A 14302-nucleotide genomic window follows, 5' to 3' on the forward strand; every position below is an offset into this window, starting at 1 on the left:
AAAAGTATTCTCATATGATTACATACTCCGGCTGCACATAGAGTAACTACTTGAACGGGGAATTTATTTCGCGCCTCATTACACCCTGAACGATGACAACGACGTAGTGCCCCGTTGCTTGCCCCCCTTCCCCCATCTGTTACACTAAGCCATTTATGCTTTCACAGACACGTATATATACGATATAAAAGTAGTAGTTTATCGTTTGTATAACCATCAGTAGCAGCTAACTCGATAGTACGGTTGGATTATCTAATCGATAAGCCATTTAATTGGAGTTTAGTCGAGGTGGCTTGCTAAATAACCACGTAGTTATTAAACTTTTGAACTGGCATTCGCTAAATTGATTGGACTATAACTGTATATCCACACTGAATACACTCAATTGCTGCAGTGTTTGACCAAATCACGTGCCGTAATACCAGTTATTTATTATTTATCTTTAATCAATCAATTAATATACATATATTCAATTCATCGTTATCAACACATTTTTGCTCTATTGTCGTCGTTATCATTATTATCAATTTTTGCAAATATTGAATCACTGTAATTGATCGCCGTTGATCGGTTATAGTAATAAAAAAAAAATTTATATTTCGTCTCAAATCGTTCATTTTCTGATAAAGAATCTTAAATATGCTACGCTATTGATCAAGTTGTCAGTAATTACAAGATACTGCCAACGTGTTGGCATTATAACTGGATTTAATTTTCGTACTTTGAGAAAATTCAGTATATAACGTGCACAGATAGCACGCTCTCTGGAGAGATTTGCTCAAGTAAGTACACACAAAGAGCTAAAGAGCCGAAACAAGCTCGGAGCAGATGTAAGGAGAAGGTGTGTACATAGGAGTATCGTTGGGTATAAACCTCGTCAACGTTGCCGTTCGATTTTAGCTAAATATGCCTAGGGATAGGATAAAATAATGGTGGATGTAAAACCGTCATTATCTAAATGGCAAAGCAAACAGTATCCTTGTTCCTTCACTATCAGCATCAGCGTACTCACGAGAAAACATGCTATAGAGTTTTGAAATCATGAAAGCGACATACTTCATTAGCCATTAGTTCAACGGAGCCTAATTGGCCTCAATTTTCCCAGAAAATTCAGCGGTGTTGGTCAAAAGTTTAGAGATGTAAGAGCAGGGTGAAAATCGTGAAAAATGGGATGAATTTGCCACCAATTCAAGTGTACTGTCATAACTTGAATAATAACTTAACGTATATCAGCAAATGTAACATTATGTAGCAGGTATCTGAGTTTTGTGAACACCGCGCAACTCCCAGTAATCAGCGACACCGACTACTACCATGCTGAGCAGACTCTCAACGGTGGTCCGGAGAAACCGGGAAAACATCCGGATGCTGTGATTGGCCGGTCTACCATTAGTTTTGGGAGCAGTCGGATGTGGGCACGCCCATCTGAGGCGTACCAACCATCCCCAACAGCCTCGATGTTATCTTACTCTCTTTCTCTAACTCACAACTTAGTAACGCTCTGTATCAACTACTGCCCCGACAGTATTACTGGGATAATAATATCGTGATATACGCAGCTACTCCGGCACCATGGCTCTCTATACGTGGTACAATCATTGCCAAGACTGATACTACGTCTGCTAAGTAGCTACAGTTATTGGTTGTCTGTTTGTTGCTACTCTGATACTTGTTGTAAAGGAAAACTTGACATCTTTCGTGGCAAGCAATCGTTAATGAAATGGATTATCACTCATTTGTTTCGTCATAATTGCTACTAATCCTGTTACTGTCAGTGCTTAAAAAGTGAGTGAATCAAAAGTTGATACTGTGTCAAAAACTGTAAGTGTTAACAAGCTTTAGTGTAACGCATGCCAGCTATCAGTCGACACTTCAAAGAGTAAGTGGAAGAAGTGTTGATCAGCGTTTAGTGATCACAAGTTACGTTCAGTGCAAGACGATGTCAGTTCCAAAAAGATAGAACTGTCAGTACGATTCCTCCCCATGTAAGATGTGGAGGATGCATCAAGAACCGCGAACGCTATCCCCACATGCAGAGGGTCCGATTACGTGTCTAGACCCTGAGGAAGTGAATCTACGAGCGGTGGTGCCGAGGGAAAAACGACGTGGATTGCTGCTTCACGTGCGAACTGGTGACCCCTTTGTTGTTGGGTTCGAAGATTCTAAGCAGCACATGCTGGAGACAAGTGCTCCGGCGAGTTCGCCAATGGCATCCCCGGCCTCAAGGAGCAGTGCAATGGAAGAAGACATTGATGATATAAAGAAGGATCCATTAAATCAGGACGATGAAGAAGATAATGAGGGTGATGATGTTGACAATGAGAATGTTGCAAGTAGAATGAGGCTGTCGTCAAGGGGAGTGATTGATGATGATGAAGAAGACGAGGAGGATGAAGCGGAGAGAAACGGGAATTATGATGAAGATGAAGACATCGAGGTGGACGTGTGCCGTGATCCCGAAAGCAATCCCAGCAGCCCAGTTGATTTGACGGCTTCCTCTAGAACAATGAGTGTCAATGAACAATTTATTCCTTTTGGGAATCGGGCTGTTGGATTGCTATCGTGCTTACCGTCTAGTGGTGGTGCTGGTGGTACTGGTGGTGCTGGTGGTTGTGGTATTGGTAGTGGTAATGGTGGCAATAATAGTGCTGTTATTAGTGTTGGTGGAAATACCAATGGTATTGTTGTTGTTAACCACACAACAACTGCTATGATGCCTTATCTAGCAACTGGACATGCTACTGGATCTATGGTTACGGGTCTTTGCACTACTGGAAGTCAATTACGAACAAATTCCTCTAGTTTGCTTTCGGGGAGTAACAGTGTTGCTAGTGGTAACAATTGTTTAACGAATACTAATGCTACTGTGCAAAACAACAAGCGTGGACTTGCATTCTCCGTAGAAAATATCCTCGACCCTCATAAATTTACCGGCGGAAGGATAATTCATGATAGAGGACACCGTAGACGACGGAGAAATGGGAGCTTGCATGAAGGTAATTATTTATCGATGAATTGGTAATCGTTGTTTTAAGATTAAAAAAGATATTTATCATCAATTAGCGCTAAGGCTTATAAATTTTTATGTGTGAGAGTGTGAAAGCTAGTAATAATTTTTACGCTGGTCCGACGGGAAGACAGCCCTCACTAATTATTTAGCTGGCTCATCGTAGTAAGAGCTTCATTTCTTTAGCTCTATTTCTTTGGCTTTCCTTGTTGCTCTTGTAAATCTCAGCTTGTGCGGTCGAAGACATTGGCATCCTGTCTTATATTTAGACTCCATATGAGTTTCATTTTTTGTCGCTCAAATGTCAGCTATAGAAGTAGAGATTGCCTAATAACGAAGAGTTATTTAAAACTGGTCAGTAATTAGATGTCGAGAATTCATCAATTGAATATTCAATTTGTTTATTGTTTCAAATGGGATGATTGTTTTTCATTTTGAAATAAACGTATCAATAACAATGATGATAAAAATTTAATGTTTATTAAAACCTCATTAAACAGTAAAATATGTGGGCCTCATAAAAGTACAATGAAACGTTAGCAATGATTAACGACCCGTCTGCCGAAGCAACTGGCCATAACGAATAAGCTGTATGCAGACAGAAACAAATATATACCGACGCAAGCGCGTTTTATTTAACGATACACACACACACTGCCAGACATATTTCCATCTGTATGAGGTACATAACCGAAAATATTCGTCATCAATTTTAATATTTTTTCATCCAGAAACAAAGCGAATGTATAACTTCTGAACGGCTATTAAAAACGTTACCTCTTTACTATTTTTATTTAATCAAAAATATATATAAATTTATTGATAAATTTGTGATGGCAAATCCACCCAATCAAATGTTTAATTGTTGAAGTACATCGAAAACAAAAGCACAATACTAACAGAGATTAAATAGCTTTTGTCAAAGTTGTTTAGTAAGATGGGGGTAAGCTGTCGTAGCGTGACAAATAGCTGTGCTAATCTCTGTTAACCAGTCTTTGAACGCTGTAATCATCGGGTTCACCAGTCCCAACGAGGGACATCAAGTACTCAAGTAAAGACACGATTGTCGAATCAATCTTGCGTATAATTTTTCGAACGAGGGGTCCGAAAACCAAAGAAGAAATAAAATTCCAATAAGAATAACTATTAAAAGAACATCAGCATTATCTTAACAAAACAGCCTCAGCATCAGATGCAGAAACGTATTACAAGGCCTGAAGATTGATCACGTTGAAAAAATTTCCGAGATTCTGAAATTGGAGAATCAGTTGTCGATCAATCACGATAGACATGCCGATAGTGCTATTATAGCTCAAGTTTTTATATTATCATTAAAAGTACATCAGATATTCGACAATTCTTTTAGGGATTTGGTGATGAGCACCCTGAAAATTTAGTTACATTTTATTTTCGTCCTTACCTTGTCTCTCTCTCCCATACGCATCACGGACGAGGGAATAATATCCTCGGTTGTTATGATAATCGTACGGCATCGCGTCGCATCGCGCTAAGCCGCCCAGAAAATTGGCTCTTCTGCATCACAATGACACCCTCCAACCCTCAAACTCGCGTTATCTTTTTCTCTCCCCAAAAATTTCTCTTCTCATCCCATTGGTTTGTCTCCGTCATACTGCTCCGATCCGAGCTCGAGCTCTCACCCAATAACCAGGGTAGATTTGTTGAACGTGCGAAAACTACCATCATTTCTATACAGCTTTCACGCTCCGTGTCAGGAAGCAAAAAACATCCAAGCCGGAGCTTGAGTAGGTCTTCAATTTAGTTGAAATAAAAATAGCTAATTACGAGGCTTCTAGCTCGAGGGTCGAATTAAAAAAAAAAAAAAAAAAAAAAAAAAAAAGGCGCCCAACATTGGTCAGGGGAAATCAATTGCCCTTCCTTGTTTAATTTACAGAGAAAGTTTTTTTTCGTATGAGAACTAGTAAAAGATCATTTTTTTTTGTCTTTGACAAGTCACCATGGTAATTAATTAACTATATAACTAAGAAGAAAAGGTTCGGCATGATTAACCTGGCGATCATGATGCTTTCTAAAGAAATGAGATATGTTGAAAATTTCGATCTTTTCCGGTAAAATTTGCGCAGGATTCTTGAATGTCAGGCAAATTTAATTATAACTAGTTATTTTAGTAGCCAACGAAGAAAATGTGGAGAAAAAAAGCACGAGCTCATTACAGCAAATCATACCGTGCTCAAGTCAAGGAAGACAAATCGTTCGTACGACTCAAGCTGAACGATTGGCACGAGCTGATGATAACGTAAGGCATAACACGGACATAGATATACAGCACTAACACTTCAAAGCACAGAAAACTTTTTTAAGGTCACCAACGTCGACATTTGCCAGTCCCCAGTGGACCCTTAAAGTCTCAGTTGAGATCTATAAAAAAGCTCGCTCATCTCACTGACAAACCTTTTTTCGCTCATGTTCCATTCTTTTTTTTGTGGTAATAAATTTTTTTTTACTGGTTTATGTACATGATCGTTACTTCTTCCTGCCGTGATATTTGCGGTCAATCACTCGTTGCTCCTATTATATAGATACTCAAATTCGTTATTTTATTTTTCATTGATAGCTCTCTCGAGATGAAACTGATAAACAAGTGCTTTTTGTAAAGATTTTCTGACTAACATAAAGCCAGATACCTTTGATGAGGAGTTTAATTAAAAACAGTAAAAGCACATGTCGATAAAAGAAATCTTTTCTCTTGATCCTGGAAAGTAAAATCCTTAAAAAGGTATATATCTAAGGGAATGTGAATTACGCATTGGAAATTACGCTGAATCAATTGAAATAGAGTCCCTACTGATATCCATGCACGTATGTAGAAAAAAGCTCCTCTAAAGATCCTTTATTCGAGGACTAGTAATACTTTTTTTACTATCAGGAATACGGAAACCGATATACGGTATATTTTACCGTAAAAGTAATTCGTATAAAGAATGAAGGAAAAAAAGGAAGGTCTATACACCTACAATGAGAAGAAGAGAGACCTGAATATATCTGGAAGAACGATCGCGCGTTAACGAGATACAAATCCCATTACGGCGTAAAGCTTCTCGATCCGTCCCCTCCCCCCTATGGACTTGCAGTAGCAGTAGAAGCAAGCCGCGTTCTCTCGCGCGTGGCCCACGAACAGCCACGTCAATTCAGATAAAATTTCCGTCTCGCTCGGTTTCGTTATACTCTCGTCTATGTATATAGATGGGGATAGTCCTGATCGTATTTTGTGGCTGACGTTCTCTCTTATTCACTCAGTCTGTCACACGACTCATCGTCCTGGACCAAAACTTCCCCTTCTGTCTATACTGTCACTGCGACTACTACAACAACTACTACTACTAATACTACTACTACTACTACTGCTACTACTACTATTACGGCCACTAACTGTATACGGAGTTTGGAGCCAGGGAATATCTCTCCCCGGGACATCTGCGCGCTGATTGAATCTCCAATCTCGTCTCTCTCATTGAGCGAACGATTGGCCGGACGAACGGGCCGGTCGTTCGTTCGTTCAACTACACTAGCCGCTGGCGCAATTATCTCCATCTCTCTCAATCTTTCAGTCTCCTCTCTCTGTCTTGAATCTCTTGCTTTCAGTCTCTCATCACTTCACAAAGCTCTCTCGGCTCAGCTGCTAAAGTATCGCAAGCTGTTTTCCAATAAAACTTAACCGTTAATTTTTTAAAACCACGATTACTCGTCTGCATTTCCCAGATCATTGTAACATTTTTTACTTTTAAGTCCTATAACAACCAATCTCCTGATTAGTGCATGTTAATTGTCTTAAAATTCTTGTCATTGTAGATGGTGACTCAAGGGGAGAACTGTGCAGCAGCGGCCAAGAAGACGAGAGCATGCTCGACCAAGTGGAAGACATGGAGGAAGAAGGAGACGAAGATGATGAAGATGATGAAGACGTTGACATGCAGGGAGTTGATGACCGCGGAACACCAACTGTGACTCGAGATACGGCATCAACGGGGTCAAACGGCAGCAAGAAGAGACAATCTTCTTCATCATCGTCATCTTCAGGTGGTCAGAATCCGTCTTGTCAAGGTGGATCGTCACAAAACGGCGGGTCATCGGGTGGATCTGCTGGTGGAAAACCCCGTCGAGCACGGACTGCTTTCACCTACGAGCAGTTAGTGGCGTTGGAGAACAAGTTCAAGACAACAAGGTACCTCTCTGTCTGTGAGCGGCTTAATTTGGCCTTATCACTGTCTTTGACAGAGACCCAGGTGAAGATATGGTTCCAGAACCGGCGTACCAAATGGAAAAAGCAGAATCCTGGTCTGGATGTCAATAGCCCAACTGTGCCAACTACTCCGCCTCATCCTTCCCCTTACGCTCCAGCATTCCTGTTCGCTGCCCATCCACATGCCCATCCTCACGCTCATACGCATCCTCATCAGCATCCGCATTCTCATGTGCATCATGCTCCTCCCCCACCACCGCCTCCAGGTTATTACCATCATCCAGCTCCACCTTACGGATCTTCGCCGACATTTTTTGGACATCACTTGACTGGGACACCCGCGGTTACAGCACCAACGCCGATAAGCGCATCATCAGCAGCGACTACCTCCAGCGTAGGTCTGTCATTGTCGTCACACCATGTACACACACACGCACACTCACACGCGTAGCGAGCGGTCACGCAACTTGTTTTAATCTCGTCCTAATAATAGTAACGAGTTCCCTTTACAAATTGTTTAATTAGACCTCGATTTTGTCTATTCAATTTTCTATACGTATGACACTATTTTATTTACAATCAGTTGAATCACTATCCGCACAATATCGTCTCTTGCTCGACAAATTTGTCAATGACAAAGCGACAAAGAGACATTTGGTACCTGGCTTTCTGCCCGACACTCGACATTGTAATCCAAACATTTCCGTTAATGCTCCCTGATTACCTACGATTCCGACTATACAATTGTGTGAGTAACTGTACTATATGTGTGCATATGTGAATTTATGCACGTATCGCACATGCGTTAGGGCAGTGACCTGATTAACCGAGGATTTATAATTAATTAATGATGCCAAAGTCTTGTATACCGTGAGTGATTGTACACAGAAAAAAAAATTAATTTGGATCAAGAGAAAAATTCTTAAACCAAGAAAATCATTTTGAAGAGTTTCACTGTCTTAGATCAAGACGAAAATTTTTTAAATCAAGTAAAATTTATTTGAACCAATAAAAATTTCTTAGTTTAAGAATTTTTCTACTCAAATCAAGAAGATGAAATTCTTCAAAATTATTTACTTGATTTAAGTAAGTTTTTTTTTCTGTATACATTGAGAAGAGCAACTAATCCAACTGTGTATTTTCTAAAAATCCATATTCTTTTTCTCGACTCTTTTTATTCACGTAACTGAATCAATTCGATAATATCAAATTTTTACCGTAATTTATCAACTACAGTAGCATCCAGCAATGTGCGAGAAAAGTTGTCACCTAGCGGTGCTAAATAGAATCAATTGTAAACAGAAAATGCGACCAGTTTTTTAAAGAATACACAATAACAAGACATTTAAAAGTCTTCAATGATGATTATTATTGTAATGATGATGTGCAAAAATCACTATTAATTATAATTATGTACAAGTGTGATAATTAAGAAATTAAATATAGGTTATAAGATACCATGAGACGTGAATGTGGATATGAATGAATAAAAAGATAACTATTATTGACAAATGTAAAATAAATGCCATTATGTTATGCTTGTAAATAATTTAGCATGTATATCTGATAAATGTTTATCTAAGCAACCAATCCTGAAGCCCACTGTTTTTTTTAAACTCCTGAAATCCTGCATAACATATACGATATTAAATATTTATCCACACAACCATTGAAATGTGAATTAATATTAGTCTTTAATAAGTTTTTTTTCATAAAAGAAGGATAATTAGGAGAGTTTGAGCCAAATCTTACGATGGTAATGAATTCATTTTTCGCTTTGAGGTTTCTCGAACCCCTTAGCCATCACGGCCTTTATGCTTCGCTCACGATTCACAATTGCTGGTCTGTATTAACAGCCCAAAGCGGCCACGGCAAATTAATGGAAAATTGTCCTCGTAGCTTTGATGATTAAATTAGATACATACGTTTCTGTGAACACTGTTTATACATTTGTTTGTCACATCTGTCTCCGCAAACTCATCATCGCTATCAGTGAATTCAAAGCTCCGCTAATTACAAATGCATTTATATTTTTGCGAGAAGATAAACCCTGGAAAGTTGATTCTCAAAATTGCAATCCGTAAGCTCTTTTTTCAATAAATCATGGGGCAAAGTAACATCAAATCATTGAATTACCTTGAACCATGACACAAAATAACTGGTAATATGATTCGATAAATCCCCTTAATCCAACAACATTAATTTCGCGGGAAGCAACCTAGTAATTTAACCAGAGATATCAAATCTCTAAAACTGATTATCCGATCTGAAACTGAACTTGCCCATAAAGTTTAGTTCAAGGAAACATTGACACCCCTCTTGAAGTGCCTTCGGCGACCCTCAGCCTCTGGTATATATATATATATATATATATATATATATATATATATATTTTAGCGTGTGCCAAAATGTAACTTCCTTGATGGACCTTTTAAAATTGGAATTTTCAGCGGAAGTGCCCTAAATAAGCTCCAGTTAAAAAATTCTATAAAAATCAAATTTATCGTCTTACCCCAAAATATCTTAGGAAAGGCCTAAACACAGCTGATTTCAAAAGCGAAACTGAAAATTCCAATTTTATAAGGTCCATCATGGAAGTTATATATATATATATATATATATATATATATATATATATATATATATATATATATATATATATATATATATATATATATATATATATATATATATATCTATGTTAGAATGGCAGTATCCATCCTACGAAATACGATCCTCTTTATAACTTCTCAGTCTTTTCCGTTCTCAACGAACCCAACGTCAAGGAGATTAGCCTTAGACCTTTCGTTTTATCTCAATCCACGATGTCACAGGAGAGAAAGAGGAAGACTCTTCCATACTTCAATGCTCAAAGGTCTCTAAGATTCCAAGTGGTGCCAAACCAACCGCGTTATCAGAAGTTAGGTGAATGTGGATTGACACAGCTGAAGAATGCTTCGAGTTGGAAACAAAAGGCTGTGTATCGATGTAAAAAGGTTGAAAATAAAAGATTAAGCAAAGCTTCTCCAGAGAGAAAGGAAGCTAAACAAATGATAAAAGAGAGTTAGGAGTTAGGGTATAGGTGCTGTCGGGCTTGCTGGACGATTCTCTCGAATTAATTCTTAAAGCAGGGACTGGATTTGGGAAGGGGCCGATTTCCGTCAAGTATTCTCCGTGGGTGTGAGTTGTAGAGCGAGTGGACCGTGAAATAACCAACTCTGTCGTCTGCCCCTCGTACGCTGTTTGCCCTAACGTCACACGATTTCGAGGATCTTAGTCTCTGTTTTCACTAGCAAGTATATTTCATGCTTTCAAAAAAGTGTTAGCAGAGAAGCATTACTGTTTAAACTCAGGCTCACTCTCAAGATTTAGAAACTCTTGATCCGTCTTTTACAATTAGAACAAGATTGAAGTAATTGGAAAAGTCAAGTCATCAAATAATTCAGAGTTATCATATAGACTGTGAAGTTCTGACTTAAAGTTGCCCTGGAACTCCTTTTCTCAATGTATAACTAACTAAAGTTGACGCTAAAAGATCGGAATTTAAGTTAGAGGGTGTTCTATTTTCATACGACACTGTTACGAAAGTGCAGTTGAGCGTGTAATAGCTTTAATAGTTGCGTCTCGTTTCTTATTCGCCTGAGCCATTCTGCAAAATGGATTGTAATATCTATCAAATTACGTAACATAATTAGAATAACTCTATTTCCTGGAAAAAGATATTTTGACTTCTTCCGTTCTTTTCCGTGTAGAAGTTATAATACTAATGAAACTTCTTAAAGCTTTAATCTATTAAGCCAGCTTCCTTCGCTAGACAAAATCAAACCGATACAATCTCAACCAGAACTTATCTAATCCGAAGTATCGATCACCAGTAAGATGATCCAATTCCTTCCAGTAATGTTCACTATACGTATCTCCAACTGTCCATAGAGGATAGAGGATCTCCAGTAAAATCGGATACCAGCTGAACAAAAGTAGCTGAAAATCGATCGATGGACCGGGTCATGGAGTGAGGCCCTAGGTTATCTTTCTATGCCGTGCTATACACTCCAGTTTCTATCCTGTTATTCATTCTCTTGATTCCATATACGTCCAAACCAAAGCAACCTAATATTAAATGATACGTTTCGACTTAGTAAATCCTTTGAATATAACACGATTGTAGTTTCTTGAGCGTGAACAAATCCGATAAAGTCATCGTCACATCTACATAAAGTTATCCCGTCTATCATCATCATCATAATCAGAATTATCGTAATCTCACGTTAATCATCAAAATATACAGTCAAAATAAAGATTAAGTGAACAGTGTTTACGCTTTCTGATTATACATATTGGTATCAATTTGATTATAATTGAAGGGGATGTGTTTTCAGTGAATGAAAAAATAAAAACCACCCTTACGTTTTATTGTATCGTACAACAGGCCTTAACTGATCCCCGCAAACGATGATTATATATATATATATATATATATATATATATATATATATATACATATATACGTGCACGTGTGGACACACCCGACGATAGATCGAGGGAGATATGCCTCTCTGTCGTTCTCTGGCTTTCGTAAACTGGAATTTCGCTCAACCTCAACAGTGCAAACAGAAGCATTGATTTCAACGTATTTACCCTCTGTCCCTCAGTATAAACGTGGATACATGCTTTCTGTCTGACCCAAACACTTTAAATATAATTGCTGCTATACAAGCTGATATAACACAGACATTACCATTATAATCACATATAGCTGTCCGATGTCATTGAGGTGAAGACAACGATTGGTGAAGATGAATTAGGACAGCATCAATGAATGCTAATAAGCAGCCAGTTCAGGATGTTACCAATAGTTATGCTAATTATTGTCATGTTGGCCATCTGCATCAGAGAATCATGCATCGGTAGAGGTTCCATTTGTAAAAAAACGAACCCGTGGTTTGAAAGTATGATCAGAAGTATAAAAAATTATTGTTAGCGTAGAATGGAAATAAAACAGCGAGTAACAAATAACAAACATCGGTCGATACAAAATACACGAGAACAAAAACAAGTGAAGGTGGAAAGGAGGAAGGGACTGAAGTGAATGGTAGGAAACTGGGAGGAATGGGAGGAACGAGCAGGAAAGAAAAGTATATAGGAGTCTCTTGGGGTGTGTTATCGATAATCCGGATAATCTGGTTGACGATGGAACAATGGAACGTGGCGAAAATCGCGCGTTGCGCATCGTATAAGAGAGCAATCGAGGACAACAATGAGGGGCATGGGAACCGGATACAGGGTGAAGGGAGAAAGGGATGTTGGTGTAGGTGTATGATTCTTGATTTAAAGAAAGAAGATGAAGCAAGATGTATATTGTGGTGGAAATACACACTGGCTCGTTATAAGTGTCCGTAGGTGGGGTAGATAGACAGACACAGAGACTAACGTAGACGGAGACGGAGTAGCCCGCGGGTGCTTGTTTCAAGGGGATGAAAAGGCAATAGAGGCGGCGATGCGAACGTTTAATAAAAGATGCGCAGAGATAGCGCCATTACCCCCGGCTTGCATTATTTACCAGGGTAAGCAACTATCTCTGGCCGCGTTCCGCCGCAGTCGCGTTAGGTAGGCGTGTCATCCACCCACTCACCTAGCACATCTCTGATATTCAACCTCTCTCTTCTTGCTCTTCTCGTCTCCTCTCTTCAAGACTCTACCTTTCAGTATATACGTTTTCAACGAAATCTATTCTTATGATTTATCTACCTGTGTTTCACGTATTTCCCTTGTAAATCCAACATTCCCCGTCGCCTTTCATAAGAATAATACCAGAGAAAATGCAAATTAGGGGCATAAGGAGTGCTTAAAGAAAAAAATAGAATCGCATTAGTTTAATTTTACTGTTACTTTCCTCAAGACGACTAAGTATCAAAAGCTTTTTTGTTAGGGGGTGGAAAAAATCTTGCCTAATAAGATTGGGAGCATTACAGATTTGCTTGAAGCTTTTTTTCAAGTTTTATAAAGGATCAAATTTTAATTTTTATTGCGGCACTTTCAATCCAGTCGAATCATTGCTTTTATCAGTATTTATTACTCTCACCAAGTTAGCATTTAATCCATCATTATATTATCATCATTCGATATCTGAAGCTTACAGATTGATTCCTTTCAAGAAATGATGATAAAGATTTTCTGAAGATCTACTTTCGTCCGAAAATCCTGAGATTTAGTGGACCTGGAACCTGAATAAGCAACGTATCTGGTAGTCTGCAGATGAAGTAAGGTGGAATTAATTGGTTGTCGTAGGAGAAAAGAGACCGTAGTCTACGAGTTCGGACCTCCTTAACGAGCCGCATCACTCCCGAGGTGGAAAACACCGTTAATTACCCGGCACTGGCTCTTCATTATCCTCTGACTTGGACCTTGCAAGGCCTTGGTGGCTCGCCCCAAATTACCTACTCACTTTTCTCAGCAAGTAGAAAGATTGCGCGATTAGACTTAACCGAAATTCCTCTCGTTGTTTCCCTCAAATTCCGTCTAGGCTCTGCTCACCCTACTGATCTCGAAGCAGTTTGTTTGTTGTTGGCCAAAAAGCGGGGAAAATATTACCCGTGGAAGAGTAAAGATCCAGTCTTGAGGCTGAACTTTTCCGGTTGTCGACGTCTTAGAAAACTTTGAGAGAGCCTCAACTACTTGAAAGAGATGATACTACGGAGAAAATACGCCGGGGAAGAAACTACAAAATAAGGGATGAAGGTACGATCTGTGCGATCCCTCAAGGACTACTTGTGTGGAGGAAAGGCGCACTGAAAGTCAAAAGCTGAGTGGTTAACTTGACATTTATATCGCTGGGATTCTCGGCTTTGCAGGAGGAGTGAACCCTTTCTGTAGAACATCTCTGTTGAAATACTAATAGGGGATAATGATGAAAAACAAGGGCGTAAATCCAGTTCAAAAAGACACTTTCGCCTTTTTTTGTTACCATCTCTGTCAAATAAACTTTTACATGACAATATTAGTCGGCGTTAGCATACTTCAACTGACGATCTATCAAAATTATTCGACTTTTTTATGGCAAAATCGTCATGAGTTGT

At 38.9% G+C, this 14302-nt stretch overlaps 1 protein-coding gene and 1 long non-coding RNA gene across 4 annotated transcripts in view; one reads left to right on the plus strand and one right to left on the minus strand.

The window, feature by feature from the left end:
- LOC141528167 (uncharacterized) overlaps positions 1-14302 on the minus strand; it is a 177171-nt gene that overhangs the window by 65401 nt on the left and 97468 nt on the right. The window lies entirely within an intron of this gene.
- LOC141528220 (uncharacterized) lies at positions 1811-8793 on the plus strand. The gene is made up of 2 exons (XM_074244156.1): positions 1811-2996; positions 6836-8793. Exons 1-2 carry the CDS (start codon positions 1991-1993, stop codon positions 7675-7677), a joined length of 1848 nt encoding a protein of 615 aa, XP_074100257.1. The 5' UTR covers positions 1811-1990; the 3' UTR covers positions 7678-8793.

Source organism: Cotesia typhae, unplaced genomic scaffold, assembly GCF_013202065.1.
Source record: "Cotesia typhae breed Kobodo isofemale line unplaced genomic scaffold, CoteBio_Ctyphae contig_43, whole genome shotgun sequence".
NCBI lineage: Eukaryota > Metazoa > Arthropoda > Insecta > Hymenoptera > Braconidae > Cotesia > Cotesia typhae.

What these genes read in the sequence shown, in the direction of transcription:
- LOC141528220 (XM_074244156.1), top strand. Translation starts at nt 1,991, where the DNA reads ATGTGGAGGATGCATCAAGAACCGCGAACGCTATCCCCACATGCAGAG. An exon ending in AAATGGGAGCTTGCATGAAG is followed by an intron (nt 2,997 to 6,835) that starts GTAATTATTTAT and finishes TTGTCATTGTAG; the next exon opens with ATGGTGACTCAAGGGGAGAA.